This window comes from Typha latifolia, chromosome 3 (assembly GCF_019914945.1).
Source record: "Typha latifolia isolate L0001 chromosome 3, TyphaL0001v2, whole genome shotgun sequence".
Lineage (NCBI taxonomy): Eukaryota > Viridiplantae > Streptophyta > Magnoliopsida > Poales > Typhaceae > Typha > Typha latifolia.
In genome coordinates this window covers 17,364,227-17,385,621 of record NC_133088.1, presented here as the reverse complement: position 1 = coordinate 17,385,621, position 21,395 = coordinate 17,364,227, and the positions used below count along the sequence as shown (strand labels likewise).

At 38.6% G+C, this 21,395-nt stretch overlaps 4 protein-coding genes and 2 long non-coding RNA genes across 7 annotated transcripts; 3 read left to right on the top strand and 3 right to left on the bottom strand.

The window, feature by feature from the left end:
* The first annotated feature begins 496 nt into the window (after window positions 1-496).
* LOC140783340 (putative glycerol-3-phosphate transporter 4) lies at window positions 497-3,712 on the top strand. 2 transcript variants are annotated; one of them, XM_073130208.1, is made up of 5 exons: window positions 497-592; window positions 668-983; window positions 1,074-1,703; window positions 2,283-2,834; window positions 2,961-3,712. In XM_073130208.1, exons 2-5 carry the CDS (start codon window positions 686-688, stop codon window positions 2,996-2,998), a joined length of 1,518 nt encoding a protein of 505 aa, XP_072986309.1. In that variant the 5' UTR covers window positions 497-592; window positions 668-685; the 3' UTR covers window positions 2,999-3,712. The 2 variants fall into 2 exon arrangements, with proteins under 2 accessions (XP_072986309.1, XP_072986310.1); XM_073130209.1 differs by lacking the exon at window positions 497-592 and having other exon boundaries at window positions 761-983; window positions 1,060-1,703.
* A 595-nt stretch (window positions 3,713-4,307) lies between these two features.
* On the top strand, window positions 4,308-5,994 carry LOC140784597 (uncharacterized). Its single transcript, XR_012108293.1, has 2 exons — window positions 4,308-4,356; window positions 4,651-5,994. It is a non-coding gene; the product is annotated as an uncharacterized lncRNA (long non-coding RNA).
* A 259-nt stretch (window positions 5,995-6,253) lies between these two features.
* On the bottom strand, window positions 6,254-6,908 carry LOC140784046 (stellacyanin-like). The gene is made up of 2 exons (XM_073131224.1): window positions 6,746-6,908; window positions 6,254-6,663 (listed from the first exon to the last, which is right to left on the bottom strand). The coding sequence occupies exons 1-2, from the start codon at window positions 6,906-6,908 to the stop codon at window positions 6,254-6,256; spliced, it is 573 nt and encodes a 190-aa protein (XP_072987325.1).
* Window positions 6,909-9,980: 3,072 nt separating this feature from the next.
* Window positions 9,981-14,119, top strand: LOC140783691 (GTP-binding protein YPTM2-like). The gene is made up of 8 exons (XM_073130664.1): window positions 9,981-10,372; window positions 11,900-11,972; window positions 12,200-12,247; window positions 12,333-12,380; window positions 13,243-13,314; window positions 13,409-13,564; window positions 13,686-13,789; window positions 13,884-14,119. Exons 1-8 carry the CDS (start codon window positions 10,359-10,361, stop codon window positions 13,978-13,980), a joined length of 612 nt encoding a protein of 203 aa, XP_072986765.1. The 5' UTR covers window positions 9,981-10,358; the 3' UTR covers window positions 13,981-14,119.
* A 126-nt stretch (window positions 14,120-14,245) lies between these two features.
* LOC140783692 (uncharacterized) lies at window positions 14,246-17,719 on the bottom strand. The gene is made up of 4 exons (XR_012108170.1): window positions 16,868-17,719; window positions 15,561-15,706; window positions 15,411-15,469; window positions 14,246-14,545 (listed from the first exon to the last, which is right to left on the bottom strand). It is a non-coding gene; the product is annotated as an uncharacterized lncRNA (long non-coding RNA).
* Window positions 17,720-18,082: 363 nt separating this feature from the next.
* Window positions 18,083-19,343, bottom strand: LOC140784045 (gibberellin 20 oxidase 1-like). Its single transcript, XM_073131222.1, has 3 exons — window positions 18,844-19,343; window positions 18,427-18,757; window positions 18,083-18,334 (listed from the first exon to the last, which is right to left on the bottom strand). Exons 1-3 carry the CDS (start codon window positions 19,341-19,343, stop codon window positions 18,083-18,085), a joined length of 1,083 nt encoding a protein of 360 aa, XP_072987323.1.
* Window positions 19,344-21,395: the final 2,052 nt, after the last annotated feature.

The window sequence follows — 21,395 nt, the reverse complement described above, 5'->3', positions numbered from 1 at the left end:
CATAAACTTTTTTCATCTTACAGTTTAGAGTGAAAAGAATTTTGATAGCTGCACTGGCTGTTTTATCTAATCCTATGATTAAGTATATCTATCAAACAAACTGTTACATAATCTAATCAAGTGTGTCTCATAAACTAATTGTTGGAAGTTTTGGATTAACTAATCTAGCTGAGTAGCTGTGCATTCTTAGATTGTGGACATACACTTGCAACCACACACTTATCTTATCTAAGGTATTCTTAATTTAAGTTTAACTAAGGTATCTGGGGTAGAATTTAAGTTTAAATTTGGTTTTAAAAAAAAAGAAAATGTATTCTTAATTTTTAACGTAATTTGCGGTGAGCACAGTAACAAACACCTCCTGCAATCCAACTGCATGCAGACATGCATGCAGTAGCTTCTCCCCCGAACACGCCACGTTTTGTCCTTCCCACTCGCTGACTCACCTCTCTCGCCCTTCCCTCCTCCATTCAAACCCCAACACCTTTCCCTTCGTCACCTCTCCTCTCTCTTCTCTCTCTCCCTGCCTTCCATCTCGCTCGTCCCCAATACATCTCGCTTCCCTCGTTCCCTTCTCCAATCCCGGCCTCAAGTGTTTTCCCATCTATTTAACCAAATCAACGACAATCCAAATCGCAACCTGATCAATCTTCTACCGCCATTTCAGGATTTGTTTACTTCTTCAATGGAGAAGACGCGATCTCCTCCTCCCGGGATTCAGCTAGCTCGCAGCCTCGGCGCCAAGGACTGGTCTCGCAACGCCCACCGTGTCCTCGTCCTCTTCCTCACCTTCATCGCCTACGCTTGCTACCACGCTTCTCGCAAGCCCCCCAGCATCGTCAAGAGCGTCCTCTACCCCGAGGCATCCCCTTCTCCGATCAATCGTAATTCGCACAGGAAAGGATGGGCCCCCTTCGACGGCCCCGACGGCACCGCGAAGCTCGGCGAGATCGACGTCGCCTTCCTCGCCTGCTACTCTTTAGGTACACGTGTTGGTGGTGGTGTTGTTCGTTCTTCACCCTAAAGGTTTAACCTTTTTGTGTTAATTGGTTAAATTAGTGGATTCGTTTTAGGTATGTACGTCGCCGGCCACCTCGGTGACCGCCTCGACCTCCGCCTCTTCCTCGCGGCCGGCATGGTCGGCAGTGGCGCCTTTGTGATCCTCTTCGGAATGGGCTACTTTTGGCAAATCCATTCCTTCGGCTTCTACCTCGCCACCCAGATGCTTGCAGGATTGCTCCAAGCAACGGGATGGCCGTCGGTGGTGGCGGTGGTCGGGAATTGGTTCGGCGGGCGAAAGAGAGGGCTCATCATGGGGATCTGGAACGCGCACACATCGGTTGGGAACATTGGGGGATCCCTGCTCGCTGCCAGTGTGCTAGAGTATGGGTGGGGGTGGTCTTTTATTCTTCCTGGGGCTTTGATTGTTTTGGGAGGATTGGTTGTGTACTTGTTTCTGGCGTCGTCCCCAGAGGATGTTGGATTTAGCGGTTCTCGGGAGGGTAATCGGCGTAGAGGTGGAGATGAGGAGGAAGGGCGTGTTGGAGGAGGCGAAGGAGGGAAGGGGGAGAAAGGAGGTGCTGTTGGAATTGTAAAGGCTTGCTTGATACCGGGAGTGATTCCTTTCGCCCTCTGCCTCTTCTTCTCGAAGCTTGTAGCTTATACAATTTTGTACTGGCTGCCGTTTTATCTGAGTCAGACAGGTACTTGTTCCTCGTCAACTGTTGCATTGGCTGTTAATTTTGTAAAAGTTCTAAATGTTGTGCTGAAGTTAGCATCAGCAAGCAGGCAAGTGTGCTGTTGACATATATTGACAACTCTTTTCTAAGTAACTGTTGTGATTTCCAGTGGCTGCAATGACATAAATTTGGTTTATACTCACTTATAGAGAATATGCCCGTAAGTTATTTGAAGAGTAACCAGGTTAATTGGTAAGATGTGGAAGAATTAGCTTGTTTAGCGAGTCTACATTGTAAGAATTTTTGGTAGAAAAATTTGGCTGCAATTTAGAGAAGAAAAAGAAAAAGAGAAACGTTGCGATTGGAATTACTAACAAATGTGCAATGGTGGCTCTGCTAATTGAAGTCCTAGGTTGGTATTAGGTAAGGTAGTTATACTTTCTGACTGGAAACCATTATTTTCACTTGTTCTTTGTCTTGTCAGATTATCATGCACTAAATAAGAGCATTTAAATTTGCAGTAAATGTTGTTTCGCTTGTCTGAGCAATATCTATGTCAAAGAATTAACAAAACTTTAATTTGCTGCTTGAATCCTACTCCAGCTATAGGAGGTGAGTACATGTCTGTCAAGACCGCCGGAAACCTTTCTACTCTATTTGACGTCGGGGGAATCATCGGTGGAATCCTTGCTGGTTTCATATCTGACCAACTTAATGCTAGGGCCACTACTGCGGCCACCTTCACGTACTTGGCAATACCTTCTCTTTATGCCTTCCATACATTTGGTAGCATTTCAAAGTCTGCGAACATTGTGCTGATGATGATTGCTGGCTTATTTGTCAATGGGCCTTATGCTCTCATAACAACTGCTGTTTCCACTGATCTTGGTACTCACGGCTCTCTCAAGGGAGATTCTCGAGCTTTGGCAACTGTTACTGCAATTATAGACGGGACAGGATCAGCTGGTGCTGCTCTTGGGCCGCTTCTTACTGGATTCATCTCAAGAAGGGGATGGAGTGCAGTGTTCCAAATGCTTATGATTGGGGCATTTATTGCTGGTGCACTTTTATCTGTTCTTGTCAAAGCAGAAATTTCACACATAATACAGCAGCGCCGAAGTCCTTCAAATGCCAGGCAGAGTGGAGCTGCTGAAGGTAAATGTTAAATTACAGCATGTCTTCTCTTCTTTTCTTTTTTTCTCTTTTTCTTCTTGAAGGAAGGACATCAAAATTCAAGAACCTACCAGCTAATTTTCTCTCTGTGGTTACTCACTATTTCAGGTTCTATTGCGGTTCCACTTCTAGTGGAGGATAGCTGAGAGAAACAGCCTTCGTCCAATCTCTAGAATCAAGTATAGTTTTGCAACAATCAATTGGACACTTATTTACTTTGAGATCTGATAATGATGCAAGGTGCATTAGGATACAGAGAAACATCAAAGTATAGCATGAGTATTGTGATTTCAAGTGGGGCAAGCCAAATCCATTACAATATTGCTGCTCCATTTTTGCCCGAAAAGTAGTACTGCCTTTTTCAGTAGCTTCTTAGAAGAGTCGAGTCTTCTTTAAGTTGCCCTGTATTATGTTCATATCTCAAGTCAACTCTGCTAGAAAATTAGTTTGGAAATGGACAGTTCTTCTTGACCTTTGCATGATTTGCATCCTAAGCAATACTGGTTCAGGTGAAGGTAGAATGCAGGGGAGGGTGCGGAATAGTATGGCGTATGAGATATTTGAGATGGTGTCAGACAGGGCTAGTCTTCTGCAAATTGGTGATATCCTTATGCTTATCCCTTCTGGCAAGTAGACCACCAGATTTATTGAAGAAGCATTTTTGTATGTCCATCTTTCAGAAAATTATTGAGATGAACTTGAGCGAAGCTGAGCATCTGATACTATTACAGTTCTAAGCTGGTGTCAGACAAGGCATTTTGACTTCTGCTACTAGTATAGTTCAAAAGCATCTGATACTTAGTTGAACTATTATCTTGAGTTCTTATTTTTCAAGCAAAATAAATTTCATTTCATATAAAGCTTTGCAAATTAGGTTGAGGTATGATCCAGTCCTCTTCCCAATGATTGTGAGGTGTTTTTAACTTTTAAATGTCAAGCATTCTATGTCATAACCCTCGAGTCATGGCAAAATAAGCTTTATCTACACCTTGGATTCACTGTTGATACAAAGTTAATGAACTTCGTCAAGATCACTCCAAATCTGAAGTACCTTGTTTCATTAGCAGGGTGCACATAAAACTTGATATATTTTAGTGACAGGTGAAATCTTTTCTTAACACTCTGAGAGTCTAGATGTCATCTCTTTAGAAACGAGCAGCAACATGATTAATTCGAATGCATGATGACACTGGTAGGTGGGAAAAGAGAGGTGGTGGGTCGAATACCTTGCTTTCCTTACAATGAAAGACCCCACCTTACTCTCTTATCATCACATCACCGTGCTTATGTCTCAAAAGCATATGGTCACATCCATCCACATAACTGTACGTTAATTATTGAATGAATGTAATAAAAGTGAGACTCACGCCACTGAGAATTCCAGATTGTTCACAGCCAGATAGGTTACTCTCTGTTTCTTAAAGTCCATTTCATCTCTGTGGCTCTGGAGGGAGTTGTTTACCTGTCTTTCTCGACTTGATCATGGGGTATGTGCAAACAAAAGGTAGATCTCGCGTAGAATATCTGCATCCCCTGAAAAATAGGTATAAGAAAAGTGTGTATACATCTATATTTTTTGATGGACTTGAACTTCAAAGATTGTAGCTATTAATATTAGTTATGTGCTAATAAATAATAAATTGATCTTATAATTTATCATAATACTGAACCGTCATGAATTTAATTTTATTTGTTGACATAAAAATTAATATTAGATAAAAAAATTATTAAAGCTCTACATATGCATAGTTGTTTAAGCTTGCTACTAGTTTACTGCTCATAATATATAAACAAAAAGATTGGCAGGAGATGGCGATGATTGGTAGTCAAAATCCATTATTAAGCGTTAATTCAGCCAGTCAGGAGGTATGAATTACCCCGGCCGTAGCATACTCCTACAACTGACTCTGCAGGCTATCAGTTCTGAGAAGGAAAGCGAGAAGACAACGGAAAGAGCACCGGCTTTTGGGAGGCTGTAAAGTAGCTTTTTTTCCCCTTGCCTTTGCCTTTGCCCCAAAGTAAAATTTCCCCCAGCGACTATTAAGTCTATTATCCCCAGCTATCACTGTGACTACATCTTCTGCTACCTCGGTTGCATGAAACTGCTGCAGCTATTACTGCCCCTCACCAGAAGCATACTAAACACAGCCTCTCTTCCTCTTCCTCTCCTCTCTATATATCACCCAGTCTTCCTCTCTTTCTCTCACTTCCTCTTGAACACAGGGAGTGAGGGAGAGAGACAGAGAGATCTCAAACATGGCGATCCTAAATTCTCAAGTTCTAGTAGCTCTATCCATCTCCCTCTCCCTCCTCTCCACCTGCATTGCCCAAACCCCAGCTTCACCCCCACCCACCACTCCCGTCTCCACCCCTCCACCGGTCGCCACCCCTCCACCGGTCGTCACCCCTCCGCCGGTCGTCACCCCTCCACCTGTAGCCACCCCTCCGCCGGTCGCTGCCCCTCCGCCGGTCGCCACCCCACCACCAGCCACTCCTCCTCCAGTCGCCACCCCACCACCGGCCACACCACCACCAGTTGCCACCCCGCCACCGGTAGCCACTCCGCCACCGGCCACACCACCACCCGTAGCAGCGCCGCCCCCAGCCACACCACCACCCGTAGCCACCCCTCCTCCCGCCACGCCTCCACCAGTAGCCGCCCCGCCGCCGGCCACGCCACCCCCATTGCTGGCCCCCACCGTTTCCCCGTCGGTGACCCCCGCTTCGGCTCCAGCCGCCGAGGCGCCGGTAGCTACTACCTCCCCGCCCTCAGTTTCTCCTAGTCCGACGGCGATTACGCCGGCGTCAGTGCCGGTCTCGTCGACACCGGCAGATGGGTCCGCGGCGGCGCGTGTGGAGGGTCTAAGTTTGGGATTGGCGTCGCTTTTGATCGGTGGATTTGGGCTTTTGATATAAGAGAGATGACGATGATGGTGGTTATTTTTACTGGTATTAATTATTTATTATGATTGATGGAGTAAGTAACTATTTTTTAGTCACTTTTTCGTATCAGGGGGTGGTTCTAGTAGGGAGTCATATTATAGAGATCATTTGTTTGGGGGGAACTCGTATGTGCATCTTTTTTGTATCACCATGTTGTCGAGATTTGATGAATAAGATTGAGATGGTCATTGTTTGTGTACATCTTTTATTTAGAAGCTTTTGGAATTATGAGTAATATATGGTTTGTAATAGTAAGTTACATTTTTATCAGCATAACTGAGATCTCATATTACTCATCAAGTTAACCAATCCTTCGGTTACCCTTCTTAACGTTAATTCAACCTTATTATAAAAAAAATCTTCTGTTTCTTAATATGTTTATATAGTCCATATAACAAAAGGGTTCTTTAATTACTTGATATGTCTCTTCTACTCCCTTCCATCTTTCGTACGTACTCTTACAATAAACACCAATACAAGACCTGCAGTAGTGCACAACTCCAAGACAAAACCATGTAACCCGTTGCAAAGCGAGAAGAAGACCCAGTAAGAGAAGGAAAAGAATTAGGGTCATCACTCTTGGTAAAAGGCCTCTGCGCCAACGGAGAAGGAGCACCGGAATAAAACCCCGGCGACTGCGGCGCCCCGGCCGGAGCTATCACCGGCCTTCTGTCCACGTGTACTTGAAGCTTCATGCCTCCTAAGCAATGTGTTATTACGCCACAAACGAAGTACCTATCACCTCGGGTGGTCAAAGGGACAGATGTGTTTCCGTCACTGCCTGTTAGAAGAGCACTTGATATGTTGCAGCTATCATAACTGGACTTATCTACCTCATTTACTGTGTGATACTTTGAGTACTGGAACGCTGTCATAATTAGAGAGAAAGCCATAAATAAAACTAATCCTATGAAGAGATTTAATAAGATTTAGGGGCAAATCATACGTACACAAAACATCTCCAACGTAGAAGGTCTTGTTGGTAATCCAAGAGGGGAAGTCGGCGCTGATGTCCCAACCGGCGCTGTCTCCCACGGAGTATACTTTTTCGTCGCCGTTTATTACTGCAAGAGACAGAGCAACGAAGGCATAAAGGATGAGAAGCTTGGCCATGAACTATGGATGAGTTAATTATCTCGCAATGGAGAAAGATCTAAGTCTTAATTTAAATGAGCAAATTAATGAAGCCTTGTTGAGTATTAGTTAACCTAACTGCCGTAACCCACATAGACTTCTCTTACCAGAATTTAGTTTGGGTTTGAACTTGTTACTTGTGGAAGATGATAATGGAGAATTTTGTAGAGGTAGATGGGTTTTGTTGGGCACTTGGTAGGCATGCAGTTAAGCAGCTCTGTACTCGATTGAGGTGGTATGCGATGTTACTTGTCAACAAAGAAGGGATTCAAGGTAGTTGGACCTGTTTCTATATATATAATTTAGAAAATTTTATACTTTACACCCTATACGTTATTATTATTATTATTACACTGCTCTAAATTTATAAGAGAAAAGGTTCCAACCCTTTCTAAAATAAAAGACTGAAAACGTTTCTCCACGCTCCTTTTGACTTTTGACTTCAGAAATATTATACAAACTAATCGTGGTTTTAATGCAATAGAATTAAATACAAAAAATAAATAAAACTGAAGGATAAATAGAATATTATTACTTAGAGTGTAAATTATAAAATTTTAATTTGGGATTGAGGATGATTAATTAGAAGACGAACGCCGCAGAGATGGAAAGATGCTTGAAAACAAAAAAGAGAGGAAATTTTGTTTTCGTATTTCCCTGATGACGGTATCAGTTAAAGATCAACTTATTCAACGATTCATTTCCTAAGCTTATGCTCTAATACTCACTGAGGACTTGCAAATTTTATTACAAAGCTTTACCTACTCATTTAGCATTTAAAATTCCAATTAATTTTTTTTTTCTCTTCTCCAGTTCAATGAACACCACCACCTCTTGCTCTACTATTCTCTAGGTTCTACTAATGTACATAAGCATGCAATTAAATTGACGTATCAAAACTAGCTTAAGACGAAGCCATTGGCCTTCCAGTGGAGTCTGGAGTCATTAAAACGAAGTTAACTTTGATTAATTTCTTCAGTTCGATTTGAGACTATTGAATTAGATCGCATTAATTGTGCTTTCTTTGGAAATTATAATATTAAAAACACTATTATAAGGAGTCCTAATTAATCCTTCATAAGAATGGAAAGAGAACAGTAGAAACTAGAAACTTGGGCAGCGAAGTGCCATTAATTAGCCACCATGCAAATACAATTGTTCTCCCACCAAACTACTACCCGAATGACTTAAAAGCTCGCAAAGCAACAAGTGGATGAGCAACACGCAAAAGCCATCTCCTCTCCCACGCATCGATCTCAGCACATCAACATCGTGGCCATGGCTAAGCCTGTAGCCACGGCATCTTAGTTCTAAGAGTATTTAAATCTTATTGAAAATTATATTTTACCCCCCAAATAGCTAGATCTAAATTTAATTCATCTTTTATAATTTTATTTATTTTACTTTATCTTTTTATAGTCTAGACTAAGATGCAATAATTATTTATTTTATCATATTTGATAAAACACGAGTACAAGTGATCATTAGGCAGGTGGGCACTGTGTTCGCCAACCCGCCCACAAATTGGCTTGGCCGAGTCAAATTAAAATAGTCTAACTTGTTATCACTCATCGACACATGAGAGAGCAAGCTGGCAGGCAAAGCTTGGACGAGTTTAATAGAATTTTTAGAATATTTTTAATATTTTTAAAAGTTTACTATTAGGCTTATCTTAACAAATATTTTTATTTGGGTCTGGCCAGGCTAGGTCGGCAAAGGGCTTGCCTGTGCCGCCATTGGCAATTCAAGCTCTAGTTGGGTCAACCAGTACAATCACTTTTAAACATAGATTGAATTTGAATATACTTATTAGTAGAGGCAAAATTATAAAGAATTAAATAAACATCTAAAATTAGACTAATTAAAATTAAAAATATAAAAAAAATGTAACAAAAAATATATGTTTATTTAATATATTTGTTATTTTAAATCGGTGGTCCTATTTTAGATGCATTGTCTAATCTTTTATATTTTTTTAATAAGTATTTTTAACTTCGACAAATATTAAATCAAATATAATAAAACAAATAATTTTCAGTTTAAATATAAATATACAAAAAATAAAGTAGTCCAAATAAAATGTATAGAAATATAAAATAAATTTAGGGCAACTATACTAGGAGGAAAGGATTGCAAATTTTACCAACGGTATATTAAAAAAAAAAAGGATCGCAAATTTTTTCCACGCTGGCACGAATGCTGAATCACGATAGTTGCCGACGTCAACAAGTCACACGTTTGTAGGATTCTGATACTTGTATGCGACGTGTATACCAGAGCCAACACACGTTATGACACGTGTAATGTGACGTGCACTCGCAAATTAAAATCTTGGGCTGGATCAGTATTTTTCTCAAGTGATTTTAGGGTAAATTACATTATGAACCTCAACTATCATTCTCTTTTACTTTTCACCCTAAGAAAAAATGGACACATACACCTCGTCTAAATTTTATTCACTAATTTTTTTTAATAAAAAGTATTCAAATAAAATTGGTCTTTTTCTCTCATTTTAGAGGTGAATGTGAAGAGAATAGAGAAGGTCGCTTTTTAAATTTAATAATTTTAAAAGTCAAAATTTTGAAATTTTCTAATAAATAAATAATTAAAGAGATTTGTAATACATTTAAATAGGCTTAATTTATTTTTTTGAATGGGTTGAAAGTGATGCTGAGCAATAATTAAAGAGGTGAAGATGTAATTAACCTCTTATTTTTATCCATCCAAACTCGGATATTTCTCTAAATTAAACTTATGCTTAAATTTTGAAACAAGTTTTCAGAAGTTTTGAGTACATAATAAAGGGATCCAAGAGAGTTCATTAAAAGGTTCACAGTAAGATAAGAATTGTAAAGATAGGGTCAAGCCAAATCTCTCATTCCATTTACGCCCTCTACTGACGTGAAGATTTGGCGTGGAAAATGTGAAACCGGACGATTCCTAGGGATATATCCGTCATTTAATGCTTCATTCGAAAGTTTTGAAACGTGGGCAGGCGTTACGTTGCTTCGCCGGGTTGAAGTCAAAATAGCACGCTGCCTTCAATGCCGTGTTTTCTAGACACTTCCGTGGCCACAAATCAAATTCGTTGCCGATTTCACTATATTCATCTTCATCTACAGGGCTATTTTGGTAATTCTGCCTCCACCTAACGCGGCCCGTTAAGCTGTCGCTCGCCTTTTCTCTCCTCCTCACGGGTCGTCCCCTTTAAATACCTTCCCACGATTCCTTCCCTTTTCTCTCGGAGTTCTCCTTCCTTTTCCCCTCCTCTCTGCCCTCCTCTGATTCCATTCCGTTTTTGTTCCAAACCCTAGACGAGGACCGATCCGATCGCTTCCTTCTTCCCCGTTTCCTGCGAAATCTCGTCGTCGATACATCTCGGAAGAGCGCGACCGTCGATTGGCGTAGCGGTTTCCTCGATCACCCGCCATGAATCCGGAATAGTAAGTTCGCGAATTCTTCTGTTGATCTATATCGTAATGATGCGTTTTGTAGGATGTGAAAATTGTTTGGTTTGGATCCGATATCGGGTAGGTGTGTGTGGAATTTGGATCGATCGGTTAGGGTTTGTGTTGAGATCTCGCCGGATCTGGTGATGCGAGGAGTGGAGGATGACCGATTTTTTTTCGTTCTCGAAGAGGATTGGGTTCTTAGGATCCGATCGGTGATTTTGACTTGATTGCAGTTCGAGATCTGGTGACCAGTTTTCATGAGATTTGCATGTGACCGGTTTTGTCGACGTCGGGAGAATTTTACTAGGTTTTTTCTTGAGAGATTATAGATCTCGTTTCTCCTTTGGTGGATTGTTTCCGTATCAATTGAATCAGATTGTGAGTGATATGTGGTTGTCTGGCTGGGTTTTTCTTCACGTGTCACCGAGGTGCTTAATTTTAGATGTCGTTGTGAGGAATATGGTCGCATTCCATGTGTTGGATTTTTTCTGGCCGCTGAGCTGTACGAAAGTTCTCCACTCGTATAGATTCCAGTTATAACTACATCGATAAATGCTTGTTTCCCTCCCTTTTTGGAACTCGATCTGCTTTAAGACCATGATATGTGATATAGGTATGCGGTTACGTGTTATGTTACCAAATTTGGAGTTTCTTTCATCCATCTTCCATTGCTTCTCTTCCAATTAACAATTGGATACCAGTAATGCTTGATCAACAGGGACTTCAGAATTTTTCCCTTTCTTTTCTAACAGAAATGCTTATGGTGAGTGCGTGTGTGTATTATTCTTTTTCTCTTGGTTACTGCTTTGATGTTCTAGTAATAAACATCTTCCATTTTTAGAAACTTTTCCTTATCCACTTTATAACATAGTTGCAAGTCCGGTACAGGTAGCTATCGTGCATTTTTGTTAAGTGAGACTCAGAAAGTATTGGGAGTGAAGTTCACCAAACTGTATTCCTATGAAGTTTGAAATGCAGTACCATGATGTTCTTTTAGTTGACAAAAGTTAGACTGCTGTTTGCAACACCTCAACTGTTTGTTCCTATGCAAGTGACAATAAGTGAATTGGGCTTTGTTTTTAATACTTTAGGACTTTTAGAATTACTATTATATTTGTGCTTATGCAACTTTATTTTCTGAGTTTTTTCCCTCATATCAATTTTACAGTCAGAGCTCTAGCAAACGGCTGGAGAACAAGCTGTTAAATTTTTTGGTGTTATTGATTATTTTTTGTGAAACATATGCATATTACATAAAGTTGTTAGTGGAAACCATCTTTAGAAGAGTGTTAGTACTATGTATTATTCAGTTTCATGGAAAATAAGATGGATTAGTAAACATGGCCGAACAGATCATCAAGGTAGTTGCACTTTTTCGTTTGGTCTCTGCCTGTCCACAGGAAGCTGTAAATTTTCCATGCAAGTATAACACAACTGTTTAAAGTAATTTTTATATCAATATAAGTGCCTTTGTTTTACTTTCTCGGTTTGTTGACTTGACGATTCTAAATTTTGCAGTGACTATCTCTTCAAGCTTTTGCTTATTGGAGATTCAGGTGTTGGCAAGTCATGTCTTCTTCTAAGATTTGCGGTAATAATTAAAGCTAGATTTACGGCTTTTGATTTTGACTACTATTCGGAGAACTCATGCCTTAGCATGTTATTGTTGATACTTTGACTTACATTATTAAATATTGCCCCCATAGTAGTATATGGTCCTTATATATATGTGGAGGTGCTGTACACAATTGCATTACCTGTTGAGGTCTCCTTGTAGCAAGCTTTTTTGACTGAAATCTTGCTTTTTTTCATTCTTAGGATGATTCATACTTGGAGAGCTATATTAGTACCATTGGAGTTGATTTTGTAAGTGCAATCTCTATCTGATTCTCCTAGTTCAAACATGTTTCACTTTTGCACGCATCACTTAGTTGCTATTTTCATTTGGCAGAAAATCCGCACCGTAGAGCAGGATGGGAAGACCATTAAGCTTCAAATTGTGAGTTTACACTTTACAGAAACACATAACCTTCTGTTTGATTTGATTTGCTGACTTTGGAATATTTCTCAGCAAGATAAGTCTGTTGTGCCAGTAGTAGTTTAATTGCATGCAAATAATTATTTATATCTCCTCAGGAGGTCAGGTGGATTCTATGTTGCCTTTTAACTTTAGAAGATTGCACAACTACCTACTTAATGGCTAATAGGTTTACTGCCTAAATTGTTGAGTTCTTTTCTATTGATAAATCTTGAGAATGATGCTACCTATATAGAAGTTCATGGCTTTTATCCTGAAAAGAAGTATAGTTTCTCAATTGGCTAAAAAGGTTAATCTTCAAGATTTTTGATAGAAGTGGCATGGAAGAGAGACTGGAAAAAGAGTTATTTAGGCATGCTTTTCTTCAAAACAAAAAAAGAAAGTCATGCTTATATGTGGAACTTCTTTTATACTGTTGTAAGCAAATGAAAGGGAAATTGCAGATTACACTACAGTAAGCGTCTCTGCAGTTTCAACTTTAAAGTTCAAACCCTACATTTTCACTATTTTGCAAATCACACGTTATTTTCCTTAATCTGGATGTTAATACCTTTGATTGGAGTTGCGAAAAGAGGAATTCATTTCTTTAATTTGGTAATTTTAGTGTTTGGGTTATCTTAAACTAGGACCATGGTTAAGGTTTATTTAAAAAAGCTGATGCAGCCTGTTCATTAGTGAAGTAAAAGGCATTACCTTTTGAGCTGTGTTTCAGTTGGATTGCTCCTGTGAATAAGTGTGAACAAATTTATAGCTGTTCACTATACTGTTTATCTTTTGTTTCTGATGAAAATACCTGTTTCCTTTTCTTTTTGGTTGGTTACAGTGGGATACTGCTGGGCAAGAGCGTTTCAGGACAATCACTAGCAGTTATTATCGAGGTGCTCACGGTATCATTGTAAGTTGATTTGTATAACTCTTACTATTTGTTTGCATACTATGCATCTAGTCAAAATTCATGTGATACTCATGCATCATTCCTGGAGTTGCAGGTTGTATACGATGTGACTGACCAGGAAAGTTTCAACAATGTAAAGCAATGGTTAAATGAGATTGACCGCTATGCAAGTGACAGTGTCAACAAACTTCTCGTGGGGAACAAGTGTGATCTCACTGCAGAGAAAGTTGTGTCTTCTGAAACAGCTAAGGTGATTCTTGATAACCTATTACATTCTGTCCTTGCCTTGTAAAGGATTACTTTGTGTTTGGTGCAAGGTATTCATCATGAAGATTAATCTGGAAAATTCTTTTGTTCTTCATTTGGGGCAGGCATTTGCTGATGAAATTGGAATTCCATTCTTGGAGACAAGTGCAAAGAATGCCACCAATGTGGAGCAAGCCTTCATGGCCATGGCCGCTGCAATCAAGAACAGGTACTGTCAGCTAAATGAATTCCTTGTGATAAAACAGTTATTATATCTACCGTTCTGTTATAACTTACTAGGTAATTTTATTTGGTGCTCTCAGGATGGCCAGCCAACCAGCCATGAACAATGCTAGGCCACCAACAGTGCAGATCCGTGGACAACCTGTCAACCAGAAGTCTAGTTGCTGCTCTTCTTAAAAGTTAATGCTTCCTGTCCAGAATGATGCTAATATTATGTTCTGACAGTATTGTGCTCATTCAATTCTTTTAGTATTTGATTCTAAGCCTGGACCAAAAAGTGATTTGGGAAATAGCATCTATTGGTTATTGTTGAACACGTCCGTTGTTTACAATTTTATTTCAATTGTTTAGAAGAGATGGCCGACAAGTTTACTTGATACAGGGCTCCTACTTGCTTGTGGTCAATCCCAATATTTCCAAGTACACATCAGATAGATTCTGGTTTTATCAGTCCACTTTACTAAGAGGGTCCTTTTTTAAAGTCTGATCACCTTCACAAAATTTATGAAGTGTTCGTTCGTATTTTGGATGTAATCGATTCTCTTTTCCCGCAAGTGCAGTAGAAAAAGGGATCAGCAAGTTCCGAATAACACGAGTAGCTCAAAATGGACTTACACGGAGCTAAAAATGATGTAAACCAATGTTTGATGTCTGCTATAATATCTTTGACAGCTGGACAAGTAATATCGGTGTAGTCTGACCCTCCGCTGGAAAGTGCATCCTTGTGAGACTACCCATCGGACTGCACACCAAAGACGAAAAAGTACTGGTCATATGAAGACTAGTTACTGGTGCTTAAATAAATAAGAGGCATTATGAATCTCCGCATCATATAGTTACTTATGCTTACATTATTATAGTATACTAATTTAATATTATTCCTCATCTTATTTCATACCATTTTTAAAAATTATTTAGTAATAATTTAAAATTATTATTTTATCCTTTGACATAATAAGATATAATTATTAGTCATATCGACTACTTTTGCTATCTACCCCCTCTCTCTCCTCTCTAAAAACATACTTGTATACTTAAGTACGGAGCTATAACTCTGTAGTGTAGAATTATACCCCCGCATATTCACATAATGCAGAGAGATATTTGAAATATTATTTCTCGTTGGCTTAGATTTTCTCATAATTTGGTTTAAAATATTACGAATTCTCAGTATTTTCATATTGACTTTATATCACATCAAATATAATTGTTAATCTTATATTAGTATTGAACTAAATATTAAAATAATTTATATTAGTATTAGCTATCTTCTTCTAATATTAAAAATTAAAATAATTATACATATTCCACCATTATTTAATAAGTGAATACAGTCTTACTCTACCCTTTTTCAATAAGTGAACATGGCCTTAATCTTCAGAACATATAATTTATAGAACCTACGGACTAAAAACTGATTTTTGTACAAATAAATATAGTTTTTCTAAATATGTAAAGCCAACCGGCACTAAAGGTGTTTCAGGTGAGGAAGGATTTTAAGCAGCAAACTAAATAAAGGAGTTAACTAGATAAAGGTACAAACTAAAGAAGAAAGCTAGTCAAAGGAGGACTTGACGCATACAAAGAGAAGGATGTTCATCACTTACTTTTCCAGACAAATCTTTCTCAGTCGTTTCCCCTGTCCTGACTGATTCTCGTCTGAAACCTAGAAAAGTGATAAAAAAAAGTTGGATAAGATTATACAATGAACACCTGCAAAGCTAAGGTTAACTGAAATTGCTTTTAAAAACGCCCACCAGTCTAATGCAGATATTCAAAAGTTTATTAGGGAGTCTCTTCATGGAGAGAAGCTCTTTGTCGACCTGTACGATCTTTGTTTCGCGCGAAGTGCTTTCCTCTTTTCTCCCTGTAGCTTCTCATACTCATCCAGAGTCATCTCCACCTGTGTATAAATGCAAATGGGAACCCGGACAACTCCTACATGAAACGAATATAGCACCCAGTATGAAACAATGTCCCAGAGGAATAAGGAAATGTTCCGACACTTCATCAAAGAAGCAAAAGCGGGAGATGCTCACAGACCTTGTGAAATCAGAATACTCTTGATTGGTATCATGCCACAAGTAAGGGCTGCCAGGGGAATATCTTATTGATTTGGGTATATATGTGCATACGTGCTGATATTTAATGAAGTATGAAGGGAAAATTTAATATACATATAACTTGGTTGATTACTATGTTATGTGGTATCTATCGAGCTTAAAAAACATCCAACGATACCTAAGACATAGAGGAAAACTTGCAAGACAAGTCACAAGGGGGCATATGATTTGCTAATTACTGGTTTGGATTCTTTGGACCGACGTGCATCCGTAGTTCGCTCTTTTTCCTGACATTCCTATGAAATAACTATAATTTGAAGTTTGAACTTTAAAAGAGATTCTGCCCTTAGAACAGTGTAAAATCTTTCAACCCTTCTGGTGCAATATAATCTTAAAACTCAATATTGCAGAGTAAGGTGGAACCAAGAAGACTTCCAAAGTTGAAAGTTTTATTAAATAAGATAAAAGCATTAGAAATGCTCTGAATCAATGCGGTAAAAATAAAAGGAGCAGCAAACCAAATTTCGACTGTTTTCAAACTAAAATTTGTGAAATTCTATATGAGTTGTGCAGTATAAAAAAAGACAGTTATATAATTTTTCGGAATTCCAAGAAAAAACATTAAAATAGTCACAGAAATACCTGTCACTTGTTTATTGCCTTCATTTCCTTTTCGACATAAATGTTAAGTTTTCTTTTTGAATTCTTCAAGCAAAGTCCATAAAACAACCATACGTTAAACAGGAATTTATTTGGAGACCAATTACTACAAAAGATCTCTTTATCTTGTGGATCTACGCATATCAAATTTATACAAACAATGGACGAGAGAAACATATACGAACAACAGAGAATTAACTCCAATCTATACCAAGAAAGATTCAGTAACAAAAAGTTAAGAAGCACACAACAACTATTAGAAGTAAACGAACAAAGATGAAGAGATGAACTGTTCAATGATCAAGTCAAGGTATCAAAATCTGGGAAAACAATTGAAGAACCTTATCCTCGGATTCCTCTTGAGTCTCGTTGTCAAGAGTCGCATTAATTTCTCTCCCTCAATGGTGTCGTCTAATCCAGAATTCTCATTAACCAATTCCTTCGTTGCCATCTTCTTTCTTTTCCTGTAGAAATACAACAAACAATCCACCACAATATATATATATATATATATATATATATATGACATATATACACCCGTAATTTGAGTTTGAGTTGGTCGTTGGGGAAACTTTCGTAGCTATGAAATAAAGCGGAGGATAGGTTAGTCTTAAAGAAGTAAATGATTCAAGAAATCACAATCATGAGTCTGAAGGTAAGACAAAAAAGAATCCGAAATATACAACGGCGATGAGATCGCCCTTGTGGACGACGGTCACCGTGCCTTATTTCACAGCTACGAATGCATCTACGACGACTACGGCGGTGCTCCTCTGCTTCTCGGTTCCGACGACGACGGTCGCGAATTATATCCCGCCTCATTGGTCCCGTGATGGTCTCGATCCTCTTCCGAATCCATCACTGCTCCAAGAATTCAATCCAAGAAAGGGCTAAAAACCGTAAGATGGAGTCGATTCAAGAAATGTACACAATAGTTGAGAGATCAATCAAGAGGAGCCATGGACGGATTCTTCTTGCGGATCGCGGCGTTTGCGAGGTGGGGGAGGCTTATGGTTGTCGTCTCCATCGCCGTGGCCGAGGAGGTCGAACGATCCCTGGATCGCCAAGTAGGTAGAAGAATAATCTAAGGTTTGGAGAAAAGAAGAAGAACCCTAGAGAGAGAAAGAGGTGGGAAAAGGTTTCTTGAAGTGGAGAGGAATAAGAAAGCGCGCGAGAGTGAAGAGGCGGGACGCGTGAACCATTGCCAGGCGGGTGGTCCTTATATAGGAGGAGTACGGGGCTCATGGGTCGCGTGCATTGCACCTGATGATTTTATTTTATTTTTTTATTTTCTTACTTTTTTAGATGATTTCAATTTTCAAATCCCATACCGAGATTAGCGAATTCTGATCGACCTTCGAAGTATAGATTATTTGGTGAGAAATTTTCATTTAACACCCTCATCTACTACTTTTATCATATTTCAACATTTGGTCCCTATCTAATTAAACAGTTAAGAAAAATTAGCTGGCTTGATTTGCAAATATGAAGATAATGAAAAATATATAAAAAATTCCTCCTAATATAAGGTATATTGAATTAATCAAACAGAAAATTTAGAATATAAGATATCTATTGAGTGCAGTCTTGCCCACAACTCTTTTTTGTATCAGCAACTCTCTCTTGAACTCTCCCCAACTGAATGCAGCGTACTTCCTCCCACTGCTATCTTCTCCTACTAATTCCACTGGGCAATCAATGTATGTGCCGTCCTCAGGGCTCATGAAATAAGCTAAAGACATCCTCTTCTTCTCTTTGTTTACAACTGCTCTGTGAATGCTACTCTTTAGCCTCCCATTTGTCCATGCCTACGTTAATAAGATTGTTGTTATATAGTCCGTTGACTCAAATACTTAAGTCGTTAGATAATTAATTAATAAAGTATAATAGAAATGCTCACTTCTAGAGTGTCGCCAATGTTGATGATAAGCGAACTTGGCACTGGCCTAATTCCAAACCATTCACTATCACTCTTCTGAATTTGGAGTCCACCTACCTCATCTTGCCATAGAATGGTCAAAGTGTGAGGATCCGAGTGGCTCCCTAGACCCAGACATTTCTCAGGAAGAGGACATGGAGGATAGCAATTTATCCTTATCATTGTCGATTCCTTATGATCTCTAAAATTCTTGGAGAAGTAGTCATCTTGGAGACCCAATCCATGGGCCAAAGCTTCAAGTATGGCCATTCCAAGGCCATCCAATGCATGCATGTACTCGTTGATGGCCTCACTAAAGTTAATTCAGGCCTCATTTACTTCACATATATATTCCACTAAGAACATTAACTTACAAGATATAGACGTAAGAAGTTATACCTTAAAGATTGATGCTGGTCTCCGTAGATCTTCTGGGCAAAGGAAACGACTTGTTGAGATGACTGAAGGAGTTGAATTATCTCAGCCCACGGCAAATTATGACCGTAGCCAGGGTTGCTCGCACTGTACCCTAGAGGCAAGCTTGCTGTTCTTCCACCTCTCATCTTTTGGTCCATAGGGAGATCGAAGAGCTTCGCGCATTTTTCTCTCACGTTCTCGATGATCTCTGAATGCACTCCATGATCAACCAACACGAAGAAGCCAAACTTCTCGCAAGCATCCACCATTTTTTCGCATACCGCGTCGTAGTTCTTCGCTCGCAACGCCTTCGAGAAGCTAATGACCGGGATTTCGTCGCCTTTTGCAAAGTCGTCGTACTCGATCGCCGGCCACTCGTCCTTGGACCAGACGAAGTCTTTGATAGTGAGCTTGTTCGTGGCTGTAGAGAGAGGTTGAACATGCTGTGTTTCTATCTCTATTTCTTGTGTATCCTTTGCCATTTGGAGTCCTTTAGGGGTACATTTGCATGCTTGCGTGCGGGAAGGATATATATACTTATATAGAGGTGAAGGGCATTGCCTTTGTTCTTGTGGGTCACATTGTATATGAACGGGGATTCCAATAATGGATGCTGTTTTGGTACATTGGCCGTTTTGTTTCTAGGAAGATTATAAGGTGTAAATCCCAAAGAGTTAGCTAAAGGAGTTCCATTGTTATAGTAGCCGGATCTTGTAAACTTTGTCTTGACTTCACGGATTGTCTGCAGTCCCTGGCTGCAGGAAATTCGCCAGGTCCTGATTTCATGGATTCTATTTGTTTTTCGGGCTTCAGTATGTCATGCACATATAATTAATAATGGGGAACTGTTAATGTTCTTTTTATGGGAAATATGGCATTCTTGATGTGTACATATAAATACACAGAGTATACAGTTATTAGATCTTAATTAGTATTTTTAGTAAATAAAAATGAGTTCTTGTTGGGAAAAAGTTAAGATTTAGAAATAAATTTTTATAAACTTTGAGCTCAAAATTAAATGGGATTTACATATTATTTATGATAAAGTAATGGTAGAACAAAAAGAGTTCAAAGAGTATTTTAATATTATATTCTCACTTATTTAAATTCATAAAAAGTATGAATAAAAAATTAACTTTAAAATGACTATCATGATAATAAAAAGATTTAAAGGAACGTGAGTTTAACACCACGTATTATCTATTTATAAAATATTAATGGGGTATATACCAATCATATTTCAGTCGGTCTTTGGACCCTAAAGATACCTATGTTTTGCTGAATAAAAAATAATCTTTATTAAATCAGCTCACGACTCACGAGTATTCTCTCAGTATCACTGTACCCTGGGAAATATTATATTTATTTGTTGGTCAAGTATGTGTATCAATTTTCATCTATTATTGCAAAGCGACAGGTCTCGCAATTAATGTGAGTTGTTTTGTAGTCAAGTTTAATTCACGGAGTCCTTAGGCTCACTTTTTTTTTATCCTTAGGCTCACTTGAACCCCTCTTGTTGTCATCGTACCCTGGGAGATATTATACTTATTTATTGGTCAAGTTTGTGTATCTACTTCTTCATCTATTATTTCTATGCGACAAGCTCACAATTAATATCATAGCTATTGTAACAAATATCTTATTTACCTATAAAGAAGAGTTGCTTTGTAGTCAAGTTTCGACTTTAGAGCCCCCCCTCTCTCTCATTGTATCCTGGTTGATATTATATTTATTTATCGATCAAGTTTGTGTATCTACGCGTCATCCATTATTGCTAAACGATAAGCTCACAATTAATATCTTAGCTATTGCATTAAACATCCTATTTAGCAAAAAGAGAAGAGTTGTTTTGTAGTCATTCATGTAATTAAAATATAGGTCAATATATATTTTACTATGCCCAATATTATTTTTACTTCACGTAGTTCAAAATTTTTTAAATTAATCTTTATATTTAGTCACAAAATTGTTAGTTTTTTTATTAAATTTAACTTAGCATTATAATTATTATAATTATTTATTATTATTGCCTTAAAATTTTGTATGTCTTTTATGTGTGATAAAATATATTTAATCTTTTGGAATTCTATGCTTCCTTAAAAAGGCAAATACCATTTGATGGCTTGGACTAAAATATTGGGAGTGGAAGTCTCGTAAGTCTTGTCTTCAGGACTTGTTTCCAAGTGTCTCATACATATACATATAGAGACACATACGATTAAATAAGTGTTTCATATTTTAGAAGGGGATAAGAGAAGAATACTATCCCTTAGATCGAATAGCTTTATAATTATATTTGCCCATTGTTGTGACTGTCTTGAACCAGTTGCCACACAAGTTAGCTGTCCCATGATCACCATTCTTTATCTCCTATAAATTGTAAAGGCTTCGTTAGATTCGGATGCACGACTCATTTGAGTCGGTTCTTGTTCAAACAATTATCCATCCCGACCTACTATATATACTTTCAGGTACGGAGGCTGGCGGAATCCTGGAAAGGTGGTCTTGGAGAAGAAATGAAGAATGCACCTCTT

Bases quoted from the DNA above. Each gene is read 5' to 3' on its own strand.
- LOC140783340 (XM_073130208.1), top strand. From the start codon at position 686: ATGGAGAAGACGCGATCTCCTCCTCCCGGGATTCAGCTAGCTCGCAGC. The intron at 984-1,073 runs GTACACGTGTTG...GATTCGTTTTAG, and splicing joins CCTCGCCTGCTACTCTTTAG to GTATGTACGTCGCCGGCCAC. The intron at 2,835-2,960 runs GTAAATGTTAAA...TCACTATTTCAG, and splicing joins GCAGAGTGGAGCTGCTGAAG to GTTCTATTGCGGTTCCACTT.
- LOC140784046 (XM_073131224.1), bottom strand. From the start codon at position 6,908: ATGGCCAAGCTTCTCATCCTTTATGCCTTCGTTGCTCTGTCTCTTGCA. The intron at 6,664-6,745 runs GTACGTATGATT...TAATTATGACAG, and splicing joins CTACGTTGGAGATGTTTTGT to CGTTCCAGTACTCAAAGTAT.
- LOC140783691 (XM_073130664.1), top strand. The intron at 13,315-13,408 runs GTAAGTTGATTT...CTGGAGTTGCAG, and splicing joins GAGGTGCTCACGGTATCATT to GTTGTATACGATGTGACTGA. The intron at 13,790-13,883 runs GTACTGTCAGCT...TGGTGCTCTCAG, and splicing joins GCCGCTGCAATCAAGAACAG to GATGGCCAGCCAACCAGCCA.
- LOC140784045 (XM_073131222.1), bottom strand. From the start codon at position 19,343: ATGGCAAAGGATACACAAGAAATAGAGATAGAAACACAGCATGTTCAA. The intron at 18,758-18,843 runs GTATAACTTCTT...AATTAACTTTAG, and splicing joins GACCAGCATCAATCTTTAAG to TGAGGCCATCAACGAGTACA. The intron at 18,335-18,426 runs GTGAGCATTTCT...TTATTAACGTAG, and splicing joins ACATTGGCGACACTCTAGAA to GCATGGACAAATGGGAGGCT.